This window comes from Plectropomus leopardus, chromosome 9 (assembly GCF_026936395.1).
Source record: "Plectropomus leopardus strain MGB_pleo_1.0 chromosome 9, ASM2693639v1, whole genome shotgun sequence".
Classification (NCBI taxonomy): Eukaryota; Metazoa; Chordata; class Actinopteri; order Perciformes; family Serranidae; genus Plectropomus; species Plectropomus leopardus.
In genome coordinates, this window is record NC_142184.1 from 34,731,469 (window position 1) to 34,753,043 (window position 21,575).

Here is a 21,575-nt window from a genome sequence, read left to right on the forward strand (position 1 = left end):
TGACTGTAGATATTTTTGGTCCCTGTAACAACAAGGAGTGGCACTTTGAAGGAAGAGAAAGAGGATGACGATGGCGCTGATGACGATGCTGCCTCTGTCCTGTCAGGCCGGTTAGGAGGAATCTGGTTCAGGAATCAGGAAATGGCGTTTTTCACATTAAGCATGCATCATGTCTTGTTTCAAAGACAACACGCTTGCCATCGCCATTGTCTATTGTTTTTTGTCAAATTTACATACCAGTGCCACTGTCATCGGGTCCACCGCACCCTGCTTTATGGCTTGTTTCCCACACATGCACAGCTGCCTATATGTAATGTATAGTGAGTGTATATGAACTTTAGCATATATAAAAAGACAGAACTCAAGATATGAGTTTTAACTGCAAATTAGACAACAATGGATACGATAATTATCATCACACTCCAAGTGGGGGATCACAATCTCTGGGTCAAGCTTCCATGTGTTTGTTAAGTAGGTATGTTAAAGTTTAGGACATAATGAGTCTTTTATACTTGTCTTTTATCACATTGCCACGCTCGAGGGTTGTGAATCACACCAGTTTTAAGTTTATTCATAGATAAAAATCCTTTGATCTTAATTTTACCGTCATGTTTCTGTAGCCTATGATTTCAGAGTGCCATTGCAGGCCTCTGCATTCAGTTTTCTGTTTCCCAATCGGTTTTGTCCCTCTATCCCCACAGGGCTTTATGGAGCCGGTTTAACTGGTTATGTGGGAAACTGGAATATCAAGGGAGAACTTGCCCAGGCGTCACTGTTTGTGTTCCTTAAGGGGACGACAGCTCCGACCGGTTTTCTGGGGTGGAGAGATGAGAGAGGGGAGGGTGTGGGGCGTTCTCCCTTGCCTCATTCTCTTCTCTTTCTCTTCATTTCTCTTCATTCTCTTCCTCTGCCTCCGTATCACTCAGTCCATCTCTCAAGTGTGAGCAAGTGAGCGGCGTGAGGAGTCCTCGGCTGTATGACGTGAGTTACCATTGATTAAGCTTTGAGTTGTTGCCCAAGGGCCAGATGAGATTGGCTGACAGGTGGGTAGAGTGGGTGCAGGTATGTGCCGCTGGCAGTGAGGGCACGGACTGAGCTGATATACAGAAATGATCATGGCCTTATCAGGCCTTTCATGGTCAATAGTGTGTGTGTGTGTGTGTCTGTGTGTGTGTGTGTGTGTGTGTGTGTGGAGTATTAAGGTCAGTTACCACATTTTCTTCACACAGTGTTGTTATCAAATATACCAAGGCATACATTAACAATACAGCATGAAGTCCTTATTAAATAAGTATAAAGCGGCTTGTCAATAATATGAAAAATATAAGGTATTTAATTAAGCAAATACAATGTGCAATAGATCAACTTTCAAACCAGTTATACATGTGCTCAGGGATCATTGAGGACATTGGAGACAAGATATGTCTTCATAAGTGTCTGTGTGGGTGTGTGGGTGTGTGTGTGTGTGTGTGTGTGTAATATGTCTTTATAAGCTTGTGTGTGTGTGTGTGTGTGTGTGTGTGTGTGTGCGCGTGTAAGGGTGGAGCTCATTCAGAAGTATAACAGACAGTCATTCCACCTTTATCATTATATATATAATCTGTCGATACATATTTTTTTGTGGTTGTCACAGTAAAAAGTGACTTAGTTCACTTATTGTCACTCTCCACTGATAATCATTCCAGTCACATTATTTGTCAGACAAGGTGACAATGAGAAGCCACAGGAGTGTTGAAAGCAATTCAATGACATTTTTTAGACCCTGACTGCTCCGTTTGTTCAAAACAGCATCTGCTGATATTGTGTGACAGCAGTGAGGGAAGTCTCAACAACAAAACTTTGTCTCACAACTCAAGCTTGGTTTCAATCAACAACAAACCTCTGAGCCGATGGGAGGTGTTTGAGAATGGCTTACATTAAAGCTGCAGCAGTGAGATATGCAGCCACGTTCTTATCTGCACAGCCCGTATCTCTCTAAAGGTGTGTAGTATCCAGGACTGCATATTTACACATAATGTGGTAATTCTTCTCTTAATAGTGGGAGAAAGGTAATACAGTAGCATCAGTAGTAACTACTGGAAATACAATGTAACTACACAACAACAGTTAGAGTCAGTGACAACTTAGTTTACTGCATTAACATGCTAATATAAGCACTGAACAAAAGTTAGGCCTGATGGAGCCATCAGTAATTTTGCAGGAATTTGGTTAAAATTCATTTGGTTGAAATTTGAACTTGATTATGGCACTAAATGAAAGGTCAGGGGATCACCAAAGTTAATGCAATTCATCCAATAGTGGATGGACATTTTCTCAAAACCACAAATGTTAAAACATTTTGTTGTTTGTTGGCACAAGCCAAATAGTCAAGAGATTACCAGAGTTAGTATTATTTATCCTTTAGGTATCATGAATGTCAGGAAAAAAGTTTTCCCAAATTATGTACTTAATTTCATAAGTAAAAATTTACTTTCTTGTGACTTTAGATGAAATGTCAGGGATTCCTTTAAGTGACAATGATTCATCCTCTGGGGACCATAAATACAATTCCAGTTGTAGGGAGCATGAATATCAGTACCCAATACAGAACAATAGTTGTCTGGACATTTCACTTAAGATCACAATTGTCGATCTCATGCTGATACCAGTTCATAGGATTAATACACTTCATCTTACAGGCAACATGAAAACATGTACCAAAACCAAGATAATCTATACAATACTTCTGCAGACATTTCACTCAATATCATAAATGTCAATCTCATCTGGGCATGAGAGGAATAGTCGAGGGATCACTAGAGGTAGAGGGGTTCATTCTCTGGGTACCATGAATGTCTGTGCAAAACTTTCTGCAAATGTTGATGCAAATGCTGCAAACTTCACCTCATACGTAAAAAAGACCTTTGACTTTATTGTGACTCTGGAAGAAAAGTCAGAGTATCACTGAGGTCAATAAGATTCATCCTCGGGGGACAATGAATACAACTGATCTTAAGGAAGTAATTAATATGTTTAATACATCAGAAATAATCCATACAATGGTTCTTGAGACATGCCACACAGTACCATAAATGATAATCTAATGTTGGCACTAGAGGAATAGTCAAGGGACTAGTAGAGGTAGAAGGGTTTATTCTCTGGGAACCATGAATGTGCAAAGGTTTGTGCAAATACATCCTGTAGCTGTTGATATACTTCACCAAATAAGTAAAAGCTTTGACTTTCTGGTGACGCAAAAGGGAAAATTTAGGAAAACACTTAGGTAGCTAGTGTGTGTGTGTGTGTGTGTGTGTGTGTGTGTGTGTGTGTGTGTGTGTGTGTGTGTGTGATGATCTGGAGACAGCAGAGCGGGCACATAAAAGCAGACAGGTCTTTTCTTGCTCTGCTGATGTGATCTAAACAGCCACTTTCCTGACGTATCCTGACATGTCGACAGAGCCTGATCCACACTGATCAACATGCTAAATAGTTTTCAATACATGTATTTCGAGTTATAGGTGATCATGTCTTTGTGTGTATGTGTGTGTGTGTGTGTGTGTGTGTGTGTGTGAGTGAGTAGTGAAACAGAAGTGAATTGTGGCACACATTAAGGACTTCACTTTGCATGTAAATGATTCATTTTGCATTGACACTTTCAATAAACAAGTGATCTCATTATGTGGGCTACTAATCTTTGCAAAAAGTGGATAAACAGTTTAAACTGACACCGTGTGATGAACACAGTCACATAAGCAAACACAAACAGTAAAAGCTGTGTTTCATGCACTTGAAATACAAACTGCAGACTTAAGTCCCAGACCTTGCACAACCAGTCTAACTAGTTTCAATCAACCTCGATATAACAACCAAATTTTCTCCCACATTTGTGTAACAAGGATGGCTTAGGAAAGTGCAGCACCAGCAAAGTGTATTGTGCTGCGTGTCCTTAACACAACATAGTCCTCAGGCTATAACGTTCGAGCCCTTGATAACTCTTGACTGATTTACAATGTTTCTTCTAGCAGTTTGAAGTGTTGTTGTAGAGTAAAAGTGTTGGATGTAGGCTGTGTGAAAAGTTGAAATATTAGTCTCATACATCTCAGAGGAAATTTCAGTTTTGAAGCGTTCAATACAATTTCATTCAATCCATGAAAAATATAGAAGAACATTTTCTTTGTCTTTGTTTTTGTACAGTCAGGCTCAGGGGCAAAGGAGATCACCAATGGAGTGCTTCAACAGCCTCCTCCTCAAACTACGGGAGGTCCACGAGCGAGAAGTGGAGGGTAAGCTGAACGAAGACATCATTCCACCTGTAATACAGTGATAGGAGACCAGGACAATCCATTCAATAGTTTTTGAGACATTTCAGTCACTATAATTGCCAATCTCATTATGGCACTTCAGGAATAGTAAAGAGATCACCAGAGTTAGTAGTATTCAACCTCTTGGAACTATGATTGTCTGTGCAAATGATACACTTCTCTTCGTAAGTAAAAAAAATACTTTATTATGGCTCTAGGGTAAGGATCCTTTACGTTACTGGGACTCATCCTCTTGGGACCATAAATACAATTCACCTTGTAGGGAGCATGAATATGAGAACCAAATCCAAAACAATCCAACATGATAGTTTTTAAGACATTGCACTCAAGGTCACAAATGGCAATACAATGTTGACCCTAGATTTATTAGGATTCATCCTCTGGGAACCATGAATGAAAACCATGAAAAGGTTTATGTAAACTCATCTTATAAAAATGCCGAATTTACCCACAGAGAGACAGACCAACATATAAACACCTGGTGAAATACTCATATACTTGGCTGATACTCAAGCTGCAATAGGTGGCTCCAGGACCACTTTATGCCATAATAAGGCATGCACAGACTCAGGAGGTGAATACAATACCAGCAATTGCAACACCGTTACGCTTGGTAATCATGAAAACACCACAGTTAATGGGGGCAAAAAAGACAAAAATTCTGATATAACTGTAACACAAGGAGTATATCATGTAATTCTCAAGAATTAAAACCAGTTGTAATGTGTTTTTGACTTCCAGGGTGGCAGGTGAAAATCCAAGAGCTTTCCAACAAGAAGGGCTGGTGAGTCTTCACCTCCCTGAGGTCTCTACAAGATCATGTTTAGACAACGCTGACAAGATAATCAAGTTTAGCTAAACACAACTTTAGTGGGAGTCATGCACAGGCCTGAATTTTTTGTGGACCAGGAAGGCAGGTAGTCATACTGGCCCTGCACCGGGCCCTGTTTGCATCCATGTTTAGTTTGTACAGGTGCTCATGTTGCAACAAGTAATTCAGTCTGGTAGAGTCACAAAGTCTGTGATTTGTTTCTCCTTAGAACTAGTAGAAAAAAAACAACTGGCAAAGGAGTGGGATTGTCTGCATTCTGGGAGTTCATTTAAGGAAGTCCTGGAGACAGTTTTGAATGTTGGAGAAGCAAGTGAAATCATTTCATCACCATCAAAACATTCAGTACATTTGGATGATATTAAAAATAGTTAAGTTATTGTGTAAGTCTGGCTAAAACTGAACTTTAAAAATATATGTAAACATGTTAGTTCAAGTAAAATTGTACTCACATTTCTCGAAGTTAGACTAACACATCTAGATAATGCTGTTGGAGGTCTATTTAATCTTTCATGGATACACCTCAACCTGACCTAAACTGGCCTTGGTGTTGTGCCCATGCTACCTAGTCCATGCGCCTGGCTTTGACAACATATATTCGTAGCAGAAAGCAGAGAAAAACAAAAGCAGAAGAAGGGAAGAAAACAAAACAAGACAAAGGTACCAAGTAAAACATAAAGTAGGTACAAAATGTAAAGCAATGAGAAGTTATCCATGTTGTCATCGCTCAACATTCAACCGGTTTGTTGCCTGCTAACTTGTTTGATATGTGACGTAATGGGTCAACAGGAAAAAGGTCCAATAGCAATCAGCTGAAAGGGGGCATATCGCCACCTACTGTGGTGGAGTTGGACATACTCCTGTTAATAAGTCAATTCTTCTGCGGTGCTAGTATACTGGGGGAAGGACAGTCCAATTAAATTGCCTGATTGAGCTATAACCATAGCTCCACTTAACTGTGCATGTAAACGTATTGAGTGTTCCACCAGTTGTGGCTCTATACCAAATTCATTATCTTATTAAGATGGACAGTCCATGGATGTTTGAAGTTCACTTTAGGTTGTAGGAGATGGTCGATCCCAGAAACCTGAAGGTTTCCAGAGCAGACATAGTATGGTGATCAAGCAGTGTTAGTGGGGTTCCTCCTAAACTCTGCTGTCATCTCCACAATTTTGAATTTGTACTTAAATGAGATTTTGTTAATTTTGTGCTTTTGCTTAAGTAAAATTTTGAATGTAATCACACTTTTAATACTGTGTCCTTAAGACTTATACATACAGAAATTATCTGATAACCTACCTGGAACTGAAAGGAAATAGACAATAAATGAACCAACCTTACAAAGTATTGCCTGCTTGACTATTGTTTAATAGTGAATATTCCAGAGATGAGGTATTATGCTGTATCTCATTGATCATAGAAAGTGTGATGCGTTATCAGATTGATATAAGGATCTGACAGTAATTCTTGTTTTGTGTTTGTGTTTGTGTGTGTACGTGCTCGGTGCGTGTTTGTGTGTCATTTTGCTTCATACATGCAAATAGTGATACAAAGCGAATGGAGGAGCTGTTCACCAAAAACCAGCAGATGAAAGAACAGCAGAGATTACTCACCGAAAACATTAAGACTCTGGAAAACAGGTACTAAGGTTACATTCAGCTTTTGTTTTAAATTTGAATTACAGCATGTATATGGTTGTCTGTGTACGTCTGTGTGTACAGTATTACAGCTGCAAAACATCCGTTTGTGTTTGATTTTCAAAATTGGATAATGGAAATAAATACTAAAATATAGTATGGTAACACAAGTGAAGGGTACTCCACAGGGTTCCCACAGATCCTTAAAAAGTCTTAAAAGGCATTGAAATCTTTCAAAAGACTTAAAAAGGATTTATGGATCTTTTTTTAAGCATTGCATTGTAAAATCTTGAAATAATTGGTAACATCTTTTGTTTGTTTTGTTTTTATTTGGTTTTTGTTAAATCATTTTAAAAAAATTATTTTTCTTAAACTTGTCATAATGGGAATCCAAGCAGTTGAATCTTACATGCAAATTGAGAAACACAAAATTATCTAGAAAACACAAAATCGTCCGGAAATGCTCAATAGTTCCCATTTCTGTTGGTAAACTAAATGGATACCTTTAAGATTATATAATATGTTCACTGTCTTCCATGTGCTCCACTCTAGAAATGGTTATTTTTCCAGCATTTGACATAGATAATCTAACTATTTCACTGGACAAAAAAAATCATATTTTTTGTTCAAATAAACATTTCGGCAAAATAAAATTGTCAATTCAGTTTTGTTCAGTTTTGGTTATAAATAAACTGGTCTTAAACTTAATTCTGAGTGGCTTTAAAAGTCTTAAAAAGTCTCAAAGTCTTGCCATAAGCTGTAGGAACCCTGCTTCAGTAACACAGTCATATCTTTGATATTTTGCTAACATTAGCCACCACAAAATGCTGGTCATACTGGACCACGGCTATGGCAGGTCAGTGAAAGGTGTAATGTGTAAGATATGGACAGAATTTTAGAAACAGTTCTGACATTACGCTAAAGACATCTGTAGCAAGGATATCTACTGAAATTAGCATACTAACTAGCTAGCCCCAGCTTGTTCTGTCTTGTAATACCACTTTTACCTTGAGAGGCGATAGTGAGTCACTGTGGTGTCCAGTTTGCCTTCAGTCCATCAAGACAGGACTAAGAAGTTAAGTTCAGTAATAGTTTTTCATGTTTTGAGAAACCTGCTATCTCCCCTGATGTAAACTTTATCGATAATTTTATGTTCTTGACTTCCCCCTCCTTCAGACAATCAAAGGTCTGAAAGCTATTATACCGGTGTGGTTAGGTCAGACACTTCAGGGTGTTACTGTCAAGATGGGATAAGATAGCTTGCAGGCTTACTCTTTCTTGCTGGTTCAAGTCTGTGATCTTAGATCGTTATCTCAATAGAGTGGAGCAGGAATATGTCCATAAAACCAGAAATGAATTGGCATCTTTGAACTTCCCGGTTCCCCTTTTGCCTCAAAATCAATGGTGTTTTTGGTAATATTCTGTATTTTGATGCCTGGTTTTGTTATACGAAATAAAATACATCTGTAAATACCCTGCTTTTTCAATTTTGAATCTTTTAAGTATCTTTAAAAAGGTGGTTACCTAAGAATGGCTAAATGAGACTACAGAACCCCAGCATGCCAAACATGGCTTTACAGTCTCACTGTGGTGTTGACTTTGAAGTTATGCAGCCTGGGTGTAGTTTGTTTGTGGCCTTATGTTATCTTTTTCTTCTAGTGATTGCGCACTTCAAAGGTCATAAAAGTAGTGTTCATTATTAAGGAAAATCTTATTAAACAAAACATGTAAATATCATAAACTTTTGTTTGCTACAGAGCTTATTTTCTGCAAACCCAAAAGACAATGGAAAAATCCCATGGGCTATTTGGATCCAGGGTGACACTAACTTCTAGGTTGCCCTGCAAAAAAAATGTAGTAATAATAAAATATCATTCCTGGAGCACCCTATTCAGGCGTTGGATAAATATGCCTAGAGCCAGATAATCCAGGGTCCATAACATAAAATCAAGTCCAGAGTTTTTTCGGCAAAGACTTTTGAAAAGCTAAGGGACACCCAAAGGACAGGCATTACAATGGATGACAACCCAAACCACACTATTCTAAATGGCTAAGTGGTGTGGCTGCTTGTTGCTGATATGGTCTTGCTAAAACTGCCACACGAGAAGTTTAGACAATAGCAGTGTTATACTGACCTTCAGAGTTTGAAGCATGTGGCCAAGTATTTTAAGTTGCACCTTTAAGCAAGTATGCAATTTAATAATTATAATTTGAAAAAAAAAGTGTTACGTCTTTCAAAATGTGCATATAATCGGCCATTAAATGTGTGTTAAACTGTACAGGTGATGCATTTGGTACTTTTACATAACTATTATGTGTATTATAGTGTGTTTTTTACACCTTTCAGGTCTGTTTGTGATGTTGTGTGGTTTTCTGCTGCTTGTGCAGGTTAAGAGCGGGGCTGTGTGACAGATGTACAGTAACTCAGGAGGTAGCCAAGAGAAGACAGCAGGAATTTGAAGCCTCGCAGATACAGAGCCTCCAGCACATCTCTCTTCTGGGTATTTCAAATCAGTGATCCAGCCCTACACCCATTTGTCATCCTTCACTAGTCTCTTGTGTCACATTTCTTATCAGCCTTGTGTCACAAAACATGGGTTAGTTTCCTTCATTTCGTATGTCTTCCTTGCCTTCTGGCATTTGGTAGAACGTTCTTTTAACCTCTTATCCATGTTTTTTCATTCCGCTACAAATACTAAGGTGCCTGTATGCAACATTCAGAGCATTAATAGAGCTGCAAATCGCTGTTTGCCATGCAAAGATGTAATGAAATAATACCGTCCAGAGCAGAGAATGAAGTCCGGCAACTTCTGTGTGTGTTTTCATCTGAGCTTCTCTGTGGTTTGTTGTGGTAAGCTGGTCCAGCTGCATGTTTGTATCCCATCAACTAGCACATCGCCATCAATCTGCGTTGTGCTCATGTGGCAGTTACCACGGATATTTGCACAGCGTCATCATGGACGTGTAGCACCCACCCTCTAATTTCCCCCTGGTTAACACCATTAGCTGTGGCAGCACTGTCACCAATGTTTAACACTGTTTATGGAGTTAGCACCATTTGCTGCTAGCAGCTGTCTCCAGCCCATTCTCATTTCAAAGTCTGCAAATTTCACAGCTTTTACAGTGCTTTCAGTGTATGATCCTGATGCCAAAGCCACCTTTCACATCTGCATGATATGCTCCAGCGGAGAGCATGGCCGGACAGAACCGGTGGTGGTGTTATTATATGCCGCTGGAAGGCCAGATGGTACCTACCGCCACAGCCTGATACCTGGATGGGCAGTTTCACTTAAGAATGCGGCTGGACGGATCCTGACGCATCCACATGTTATGCCACAGGATGGCACTGGGTTGAAACACTGCCAAAAACAATTAATATAAAGGGTGGTAGGAGCTGTGAAAGGGTTCAACAAACCCTGGACCTTCATGCAGGAGTCCAGTGTTTTCCTCCTGTCTAAATGCGATGATTTTTTTCCTCCACCTTACCATGTGCCTCCTTCCCCTAATCCTAATCATCCGTGCCAGCATGTGCGTTTGCTGGCATTCCAACATTGGCTTCCAAGTGCTGTTGTTGCCTAAACATAACCATATGCAGCGTCATCCCACCATGTGCGTGTGTTGACATCAAGATAGTGGCATCCCGGAACGTCAGCAGCAGATGCAGAAAGATAACTAGAGCATTATAGGTAGATGCGGAAGTCCCCTTCAAAGTGGCAACATGTAATGACTTGGGACGAGAATGTGTTACTGTTTCAGCCATCTCCGTATTGAAAATCAGTCAACTCATATGCTCTGAATTTTGCAAAGGGCATTTTTAAAGACAGCTTTTTTCTGAAGTGCTCTGATCATGACTTGTGGTCTGTTTTGCAGCGGGAGAGATGAACAACCTGAAAAAGGAAAACAGGAAACTAAGAGATGAGCTAAGGAATGTAAGAGCATCACTTGAGTGAGTATATAATTTTTGATTATTACAAAGTATTAGGATGAGTCAACTTTAATCTTCTATGTAGAAGAGGCTTGAAAATTATTCTCAAAGTATTCTTCAAATGTGTGACTACTGTTTTTGTGTGTGTGTGTGTGTGTGGGGACTGTTTTATTTTCATTTCAGAATATTAACAAATGTTGATTGTATGACCAATATAATAATCACCTTTCAAAAAAGATCTCACTGCCAACTCCAGGAATTGACTGTGGTCTGCAGTTTTTCACACAATCATTGCGTGTTTGTGTGTGTGTGTGTGTGTGTGTGTGTGTGTGTGTAGCAGAGGTCAAAGCGACCACTCCTCGAATAGCAGCATCACCGCAGAGGTCAAAGTAAACAGCTCCCCTGACCTTTCACCCCCTTCGGGACCTGTGGCCCTCATCACTATGGCAACCAGCAGGGCCGGTAACCAGCCAGCAGAGGGCAATGTTGCAGTGAAAGCTGAGGTAGAGCAAAGAACTGAAGGTGAGGATGAGGAAAAGCCAAGTGGAGGAAATGTTTGGGCATGTTTAAGTGTTGATTGCCACGCATTGATTTTAACATAAGTTCATGTTTGTGTTTTGTTTGTGATCAAACAGAATCTGAACACAGACAGCTCAGAGGGATGAGCAGAAGCCACTTTGTAAGTTTCCACATCAGCTCACTCTCGTGGACGTTTAAATACAGGTTCTAACATGGTCTCTAATGCGTGTCAAATATATTGAACATAGTGGGAAAAATTAATGTTTGCTTTCTTGCTGAGAGTAAGGCATGAGGCTCAACACCACTCTCAGAGAAACCAAGTTCCTCCTTTCTGGAGTCCCCCATAGGACTTTATCTTAGAAAAATATGTTCAGTTGTCAACAGCAAGAGAAAAATCATTTTTGGGCCCATTTAAATTGTGCCATGATCTCCACCTATCATGTTTGTCAAATTAAAAGATTATTTTGTAACTCAAGAAAGTCACAGTTTGTCTTAAGTCTCATTCCCACTGCACAAAAAAATGCTATCACCTGCTAACATCTGGCTAAAAGCTGCCCTAAAACTTTGTTTCAAATTAGCCTGCACCGAGTGTGAAAAGGGAGTTAATAAGTAAGAGACAAATAAAAAGAAAAAATGACTGAAAAGTATTCAAAACCTCTTTCCCTTCTGCGGTCTCTTGTTAACCTGTTCTCCGGCCCGTCTGTGGCGTCACACCAACACACCAACACAAAAACACACACAAATGCTAGCTGACACAAAAGGCAGACTCGCTCTCCAGCGGGGATTTTGGCGGCAGTGGAAATGCAGCCTTGTTTAAAAAACCTGCATGCACACGTTAATTTCAGTGGGAAAGGGGTGTAAGATTTGTTGTAGTAGTATTTAGTTTTGTGTGGAAATGCTCAGTGAACTACATCTCTTATCTCGCAAATGTCACCAACACTCGCGAGTTGGCAAACTAGGTGACTTAGACACGTTCCATACACAAATGTTATGTTATATCACCTAATGTGTTTTATCCAACAACTCCTGGTCTCTTCATCAGCTGGGAATTGAAAGAATCAGCAAAACCCTTTGCTTGTGTGAGTACATACCAGTATGAAACACACAGGCATCTTGCTTCAGCAAGAGAGAAACCTGTAAAAACACCCAGTGTAAACGTACTAATGACATATTTAAACACTATTATACTTCAGCAGTTTTACAGCAAAATGCTTTTTCTTTCTTGAATAAATATCTTTGAAACTCATTATGTCATCCTCAAAAAAGTCTTAAGACAATTAAAAATAATTTAGAGAGAGCAAGGTTAGTTGGGTTCCTTGTCTCTTGTCTCTATGCTAAGTTATGCCATCTGTCTCCTGGCTGTAGCTTTATATTTAGCGTACACAGACAAGATTGGTATCCATCTTGTCATCTAACTCTCAGAAGGAGAGCATCTTTTTTGTTTACAAAATGTCAAACTATGGTCATTTGGTCATTTCTTTTGTTTTCTGCCCTTTTCAACCTTACAGGAGTCATACAAGCCTCTTTCCTGGAAGACAGAGCATAGTGTAACCCATGTTGGAGAAAGGAGGTAAGACAGAGGGACATTGGAAGTAGCAAACCAGGCTGTTTGCATCTGTAAAAGACTATATGGAACAGTGAATAGAGCAAATCAATGACTAGGGGGGGTTTATTAAAAAGTATGTATTTGTTTTGGGAGCCAAAGGGTAACTACCAAAAGTCAGTCTTCAGCTTCAGTTGTTCATATCAAAGTTTTAAGTCTTTTTGGACTACCTAACTACTTGTTACCACAGAAAGTAATCTAATTGCTGTTACATTATTGCATTAGTCAGTTTGTTTACACATTGTTAGAAAAAGTCAAATCATTGTGTTAGTCCGACTAAAATTGGACTTTTATATATATATTAACATGTTAGTCTGACTGAAATTGTACTAAGTTGAATTTCTCGAACTCACCTTAATAATGTGGTGTGGGGTTGATTTCCTCTCGGAAGTATACGTCTCAATCAGACCTGATCGGCTCTAGGCGTTATACACATTCTCCATAGTCCCCGTGCTTGGCCTTGACCTGGAAGTCGAACAGCATAAATTCATAGAAGAAAGCCGGAAAAACAAAAGACAAAGAAGAAGGGAAAAAAACAAAGCAAGACGATGGTATCAACATGATGAAGGCTAGAGCAAGAACCATACATTTTTAACTGTCTGACATGCAGTTAATTTTCCGCTCACTAATTTGTTTGGTATGTGACACATTTGAAGAAGGTCCAATAGCAACTCGCTGCAAGGGAGCATATGCCCACCTACCGTGTCAGTCGGACATACTTCTATCAATAAATTGATTCTACCCCAATGTTTGTATCCTAGGACAAGGACCGTAGTCCAATTAAATGGCCTAATTGTGCTGTAACCATAGCTCCATTTAACTTTGCATGTAAACATACTGAGCGTCAACATTGAGGCCTAATGACCTGCAGGGACCTTGTAACCTCTCCCTATCCACCTGGCCTCTGTTTCTCATAACTTAGAGCTCAGACTGTTGAAGGACTGGACCAGCGACCTTCCACTCATCCTCAGGCTCTCCTCCTTAAGAATTCTTCTTCCTCAAACAGCAGAGAGGTGAACCCTAGCAGACATGTGCTCCATGCTCCTGTCCCCTGCCGTCCTCAACCGATCAAGAGCAGCCATGTTACTCTCCCCTGGCCCCTACCTGAGTCCTCTGACTGGGTCACTGAGGCTGCAGGGACCAGCCTGGGGGTGCAACCTTCCACCAAACCAAACCTGCCACGCTTTCCCAACCTGATCCCAACAAGCCAATATGCCAGTTCCAGAGGGCCAATGTTTGGGTCTCCCTGGCACAAACAGAACTTCTCCCAGCCCCTTTCCAAAGAGCCAACTGTGGTGTTCAGGTTGAGAAGTCCATCAGAGCAGATGGAGAGTCAAAGTAAACTGCAGGAGAAAAAGGAGCTTCCACCAACCAAGACTGAGGTGGTCGCTGGGGAAAGGCTTAGAGAGGCGTACGAGGGGCCTCTGGACCTATCTGATCGAGGAAAAGCCAAATCAAGCCAAACGCCAAGAGATGATTCACCTTTAGCCTTACAAGGTGGGGAGAAAGAACAGAGGAGCCCTGACAAGGATGGGAAGGCACTTGGACCAATATCAACACCCTGTCCGGCTGCCCCTGACTCATCCTCCCTTACCTCACCAATCAAACAACAAGAGGAAGAGTCTACCAGCGACCGTAACCACAAGGTAATATGACTTGGCAAGAATAAAAGGCATGGGAGTGATGGTTAAGAAGGTTCTAATAAAATTCATTATATAATGATCTGGTATTTGCAGGTAATCACAGATCAAGAGCAGGAAGAGGAGGTGATTGAAAAGATGGAACAAAGCAACGGGAAAAAGGTGCCTGTCCTCACAATATCATTACGTCCAGGTGAGGAGCTTAGATTCATATGGGTCAGCGTGTGCTCATCCATATATTTACAGGTGAAAAATACTCATGGTGTCATGTGTCTGTAGCAGTAGTGGTGCTGGAGACTCTGAATCCGGCGATGCAAGAATCCTTATCATCAAATGGCAAGGTAAGGTCAATCAAGCCAACCAAGAGGTTACGGTTGAGGCACTCATCCAATTTCAAAATGTCCACATGGTTATTTTCACTTGAAATGAAGATTACTTTCTATTGTGAACCTTCGTCTGTCTCATCATAGTCGTCGTCACCGGCAGTTGAGCGGGGAGGCAGCTCAGACGAGCAGGATGACAAGGAGAGTGTTTCAGGACTAGAAGGCAGCCAGGGCTGCAAGAGGAAGAGGGCATCAGTGGAGACGGAAACTGATAGAGACTCTGAGTCAGACAGTAAGCATCAGTTCACATTTCAAGTTCTTGTTCTTTCTTTCTTTCTTTGGGTGTGATCCTCAAGTAAAATTACATTTCTGAAGCTTTATGCATCAGGAATTTTTACCATTTTGGAGCACATAGATTTAATTTTTTTGTTTTGCGGACACAGGTATGATATTTTAGTGATAGATCAACATCCCTTAAATACCGTACAAACATCATCCACATTGGTGCCTCCGAACCATGGATGGATGCCTCAAATCAGCCTAAGTTTGTGGTGACTCAGCAGGTTTAACATGGGAATTGTTGATCAACAGGAGAATAAATATTGGAAAACAACACAGAATGCCTCAGAGACTTACTGCATTATGTTCCGTATTGATTTATTTTGAATTAGAACCTAAATTTTGTGTTTTCCTTTAAATAAATACATTTCCACGACAAATTGGTTAATAAAATAGCCCCTAGAATGCAGTAAAGGTAGTGCCTGATGCTTAATATTTCCTAGGAAACGACCCCCAGACCCCTCACTTAATATTTGTTGGCAACACTTTCCCATACCAAGTCATCGCACGTTGCTGCTTTGCAGGGAATGTCTGCTTTTACATATTATGCTTTAAGTATCCTTCTGTGTCTGTTTTTGACATTGTGGGATGCCGCTGCTGTGATGTCATCCAATTGTATTGCCACCTGACGCCACCTGTCCACACACTGTGCTGCTGCAGCAAGTGCCATTCTGCAGCATATAATAGTAACCCCAATGGCTCTGCACAGCCACATGCTCAACTAACAACATCCAGCAGCATATCATGCAGATGCGAGAGGTGGTTTTAGGATCTTACACCAAAATCACTGCAAAAGCGATAGTATTTAACGCCTTTGGAATAACAATGGGCTTGTGACCAAACCTATGTTTTAAGACTGACTTTGCAGGTAATAATTACTTGACTTCTGCTGTCTACTTTCCCCTGTCCAGTCTTTATTTTACAAAAGTAACCATCATAAAAATCTCACTTTTTGCTGGTCACTGTTGCTTCCTCACCAAAAGAAACTGTTTGAAACAATCTCCTTTTTCTTCCTTTACAGACATCCACCAGGAGAGGAAGATCAAAATCACAGTCAGAGCTGAGGAGAAGAGCTCTTGCTAAAGAGTGTGATCTCATGTTGACTTGGTGATGTCACTCAAACCTGCATCAAGTGATTGTTTGAGCCACCTGGGGGCAGCACAGCAACCTGTAAACACTTAGGCCCATTTCACACAGCAGCGCGTACGTCAGCAGTGCTGAACGTGTTGTTTTTTAATTCGGCGCCCATGTTATCAAGTTAGAGCATCCACACTGCCCGCCTAAGCAGCGTTTGTCAGCTGCGTCTCAGCTGCAGCACATCTAGAGAAACGGTGGCTCGAAGATTTTTTCTGCATGATGCACAGGTTTGTCAGCAGAAATAAACAGTGAAAATGGTGTTTTCATGATTAAATTGACTCTAGAACACCTTTTACTGCAGTTTAAAAGTCTCTCTCTGTCACAGAGATGAGGAAATACAAAAACATCTGTTTTACTGCAACTTCCCTTACTTTCCTTTCAAAACAAAAGCCCTCTGAGGACAGAATCCCATCAGTTGCTGATACAAGGCATTTTATTTTGAAACATTTACAGGACAATGTTGTCGGTAATGTGGGAGCTTGTACGGCTTGATAAACGAGTGGAATTTGTGCTTATAAATATAGAAATACACAACTCATAGAAGCATGCTGTAACGTGGCAGCAACGTGGCAGCGACTCAGCAGCAACGTTGCAACAGCGTTGCAACAACGCTGCATGTGTGAACACCACAAGCACGAAACACGCAGCAGTTCGGCGAGCCTGCAGTCAAGCACCGCTGACGTGTGCTGTGTGAAACCAGCCTTAGCCTACTTATACCTTATGAAGTTGAGGTTAACAGCTAACAAATTAATTATTATTAACACCGGCAGACATGGAGCAACTTTTATTACTTTACATTAATTTGGAGTCGTGTTTCTGGCCACCTGCTCTTTTTTATTCCTTCTTACACTTTTTGGCTGAGAACAGGTGCCTACTGTGGCTGAAAATAAGCACTAAAACATGATGTGTGCCATGATGTGGGCCATAAAATCTAAATGAGGACTGAGAGGAAGTGAGATCATTTGCAGCTTCATCCTTTTTTTGGAAAGTACTTGGAAAGTCCAAATTTGACCTGCATTTCAACTCCACTATGTTCATAAAATGATGAAGCAGAGACGCCTCCCAAAGCAGAGAGCAAGAAACATTTGATCCTATTGTAAGTGCATTTGAAAGCACCGTTTTTTACTCTTTTACTTTAAAGCTAAAAGTTTTTACTATTTTCAAATTTTCATGTCATAAAATAGTCATTATCTTCACTGGACGTGTTTTTGCCATATCTTACAGTCACTCATCTATCTGACATGGTGGCAGAGACATTTAAACTAAACTACAAATCCAAAATGCTTTGCAAATTTGAAGAACACAAACACATTCATGTAAAACAAAAATGCAAAAGGCAACTGTTGCAGACACTTGTGGAAGGAGAAAGTTCTTGCACGTTTGAAGAGTGGGCTAAGCCGAACACTTTTTGTTAGTTAATTACGTTTGCTTTGTGATTGTCACAAATGCACAGTATTATTCTTTATCTTTTGTGTTTTCATATTTATTAAAATGGGACTGTGGTTACCATGGAGACAGCGTAAAACCTTGCGATAAAGCATCAATTGAAACCAGTGCATGATTTTTTCATATCTGTCGAGTGACACTTACCAAAGTCATGAGCTACTTTGCGTTACCATAAATAAACCTTAATATAGCTATGTTGTCCATGTATTATCCGCTCATATCATTATTCAATTCCATCTAAGAAACTCAAAGACAAGACAAAAGAGAAAGACAAAAGAGAGAATTTTGTTTTTTGTCTTTCAGATATTGAAAAAAGACATTTGTTTTCTCATCATCTCCTTGAATAATTGAATAAACGGATGACACACAGACCCTTTGTGTCTCGTATACAGCGTAGGCTTAATTAATCCTATTAAGTAACATCACCAACTTTTTAAAAAATTATTATTATTTTATTTTGTATGCTTTATTAAAAGACATTGTTAAACTATGTTTTTCTAATTTTACTTGCATAGCTAGCTTTTATAATAGCCTACTGCTAGATGGCAGAGTACATAAATATTAATATTATGTAATGATAGTCTGCTGGCAATAACAGTTTAATTGTCAACATAAACTGATGCTCACTTTCATTGTGGCTTTTGCATTTGTGTTTTTTCTTCATGGACTTTGTTTTTTTTTTTAAATTTACAAAGCCTTTTGGGTATGCAACGCATACTCATCCCAAGCCGCCACATGTGGCCACTAACAGTGGACTTCTACGTCTTCATATTACGTTTTAGGTATCCTTCCGTATCTGCAGTTTACATTCCAAAATGGCAGTACCGTGAAGTCAACAATTGCACCCACCATGCAATGTTTAGTTCAAAATAGGGGTAAAATACTTTTCTTATTGCAAGACAAAAGACAGGGTAAAATATTTAGGAAAAATCTATACAGAAGATTACATCACACTGAGCCCCGTTTGATGGACTTTACCTAGAGTGTATCTGACATTATATATAATATAAGAAAACAATGTTAAATGTTAATGTGCCCGTTAGCATTTTATTTCACAGCTTATAGTTCGGTGAACTAAGACGCAGTCTGACTTGAAAAGTCACGCATTTTGTAACACGTACCAGCCCATTTTCACAAGTCAGATGGAGTGATAGTGTGAGCTATAGTGTCAGCTCAGTCTCCTCGAGGCTGCCATTTGGTCTGTTGATCACTACAACGATAGCTAATGCAGAAAAATGGACTGAGTTTGCATGACCCTTTTCTAGTAGTGACCTATCAAAGCAGCGTTCACACACTGGTGGCTGAGGCTGCCATGAAAGCTCAGCAGATAAACATTCACACACACTTACAATTTGGAGGTTAAGTACTTTGCTGAAGAACAGTTCAACACTTCACCACCATCACCATTACTAGTGTCCCTCTGTAGAAAACAGCACTATCAGTGCTGTACCCCTTTCTGAAATACTAAAAAAAAGTCACTTCCATAAACTTTTGATCTTTAAACCTCTGACACCTGAGAAAATTGGTTTGATTTCTTTCAAAAACACATAAACAAAATCATAAAGAGCAACTTGACAAGAAATGTCATGCAAATTTCAAAAAAAAAATTTGAAAAATAATTTAAAAGTAAAAGTTGATAATTAAATGACCTGGAAATTGTTGGATGGGATATGATTTGAAGATATGATTTTAGAAATGAGGGAACATTTATTTTAAATATATACTTAAAATGATGTCACAGAAAATTATTTTTAAAATAATTTACATTTTTAGCACTTTCTTGAGGTAATTTTCTTGTTTGTTTAAATTTTTTTACTATACTTTTTTGGCTAATTTTCAGATAATTTTCCCTTAAGTTTTTATTTATTTTTTTATTTTCTATTCATTTATTTCTTTTGCTAATTTTGGGGCCAGTTCTTATAAAGGTGCTCATTGCCCTCTTCCCATGTTTTTAAAAGAAATCTAGTCCAGTCCAGTTTGCTCAGGTTACAAAGGGTTAAGCATACACTTTTGATTAAAATGCACTTTATTAAAAAACAAAACAAAAACAAACTATTCTATCAAATGATCCATTTTCACTTACAGCTAAGCAAAGCAAACAGTGTCTGAGAGTCACCTGCTAATGCCTAAATGTTCAGTCCTCCGACACTCATCACACAGTGTTCTAATGTCATGTTACGTTTTTTTATTCACTTTGCTTTACCGGCACTTCTCACACCGCCTGGCTATTTTTACCACCAAACCTCCCCTGCCCTCAGCCCATCTTTAGTAACCAACAAAGAAAAAAAAAAGAAAAGACAAAAACATGTTCCTCTTCCACTTTTTCATTTTCAGAATGCACATATTTTGCAACTTATTTCCGTTCACAGCTGTGACAGCGTGTGGTGAGCCGGCTGGATGGAGGAGATAAAAGCAAGGTGACAGAGTCTGCTAAATAAAGTCACTTCTTCCACTTTGTGTAAATATATAAAACATTTTTTTGAATAGATGCCCTCATCACTAGGCAGCAAGAGCTAACACTTACTCTAAATGTGAGATTATTTTTTCTTTTTTCAGGTGTACTTTTGATTATTGTCTGTGTGTGTGTGTGTGTGTGTGTGTGTGTGTGTGTGTGTGTGTGTGTGTGTGTGTGTGTGTGTGTGTTAAAACCTGTGCAGCCCTAATGCTGTGATATTGATTTCTGCTGTGTCTATCATGTCTCTGTAATGCCATTAGAGTCCATTAAGTATAATACTTGTTGAAAGGTCAGTAGACACAACAGCTCTCACTGCCATTTCACCTCTTTCTGTTCATTAAAATGTGATTCAACTGTGTTGCTTTACACGCTAAAAAGAAACTGTTTGTTTTAACTTTAAAATGTTAGTGTGGGGGGGGGGGCTACCTTAACCCCTCAACAGCTGGATGGACATCAGTGTTTTTGTGCTGCGTTCAGATGCCTTTCGCCGATATGTAACCCTCTGAAATCTCAGAAAACTGGTTTAATTTCTTTTAAAAAACGCAGGAAAAAAAACATAATGAGCAACTTGGCAAGAAATGTCCTGCAAAGTGAAAAAAATAAATACATAAATAAAGTAAAAGGGGACAAGGAAATTATCCAAATATTTGCTTGGGGGGAATTATTATATTATCAAAAAACAAGGGAACAATGTCCAGAAAAACTACAAAACTTCTCTTATTATATTATATATTTAAAATTATGTTACAGAAAAAAAGAGGGGAAAAAAACAAAAATTAGCACTTTTTTGAGGTCATTTTCTTCTTTCTTTTTCTGTTTTTCTATTTTTATTTTTTTTTCTTATTTTTCAGCTACTTTTCTTGTAATTTCTTGGTAATTTGTGGGCCATTTTTTGTTAAGCTGCTGGTTTCTCCCAGATATCAAGCCAAGTTGCTCAAGTTTCAAAGGGTTAAAATGTTGCTCTTTGAATTATTCAATGCATTCTGAAACTGTTGTCTGAATGTACTAACTCTTTAGAACCTGGATCTACATCAGTTGTGTTTTGCTGCGTTCAGACACCTTTCACAAGCATTTGAACCTATGGACCCAAGAAAGTCAGAGAAGTAATTACATATACTATTCTTCATCTTATATATCCGTATTCTATATTTAAAATTATGTTACAGGAAATATATATATATATATATATATATATATATATTTTATTTGTTTATATTGTTTTGTTTTGGGTTTGGGTTTTTTGCACTTTCTTAAGGTCATGTCCATGTCTCTTTTTTTTTTTTTTTTTTTTGCTTATTTTCAGGTCATTTTCCTGTATATTTTTTAACTTGTTTCACAATTTAACAATGGTTTTTTTTTTTAATTAAATTTGCTCAGGATCCAAAAGCTAAAATGACAAAAAATACATTTCTGTTCATAAA

The 21,575-nt window shown here is 39.1% G+C and overlaps 1 protein-coding gene across 5 annotated transcripts; it reads left to right on the forward strand.

The window, feature by feature from the left end:
* The first annotated feature begins 847 nt into the window (after positions 1–847).
* On the forward strand, positions 848–19,751 carry rbbp8nl (RBBP8 N-terminal like). 5 transcript variants are annotated; one of them, XM_042492663.2, is made up of 14 exons: positions 848–981; positions 4,174–4,262; positions 5,043–5,085; positions 6,675–6,770; positions 9,156–9,268; positions 10,638–10,713; positions 11,030–11,214; positions 11,328–11,371; positions 12,720–12,781; positions 13,737–14,460; positions 14,551–14,647; positions 14,734–14,795; positions 14,925–15,069; positions 16,138–19,751. In XM_042492663.2, exons 1-14 carry the CDS (start codon positions 977–979, stop codon positions 16,197–16,199), a joined length of 1,803 nt encoding a protein of 600 aa, XP_042348597.2. In that variant the 5' UTR covers positions 848–976; the 3' UTR covers positions 16,200–19,751. The 5 variants fall into 5 exon arrangements, with proteins under 5 accessions (XP_042348597.2, XP_042348599.2, XP_042348598.2 ...); XM_042492665.2 differs by having other exon boundaries at positions 14,737–14,795; XM_042492664.2 differs by having other exon boundaries at positions 11,033–11,214.
* The last annotated feature ends 1,824 nt before the right edge of the window (positions 19,752–21,575 follow it).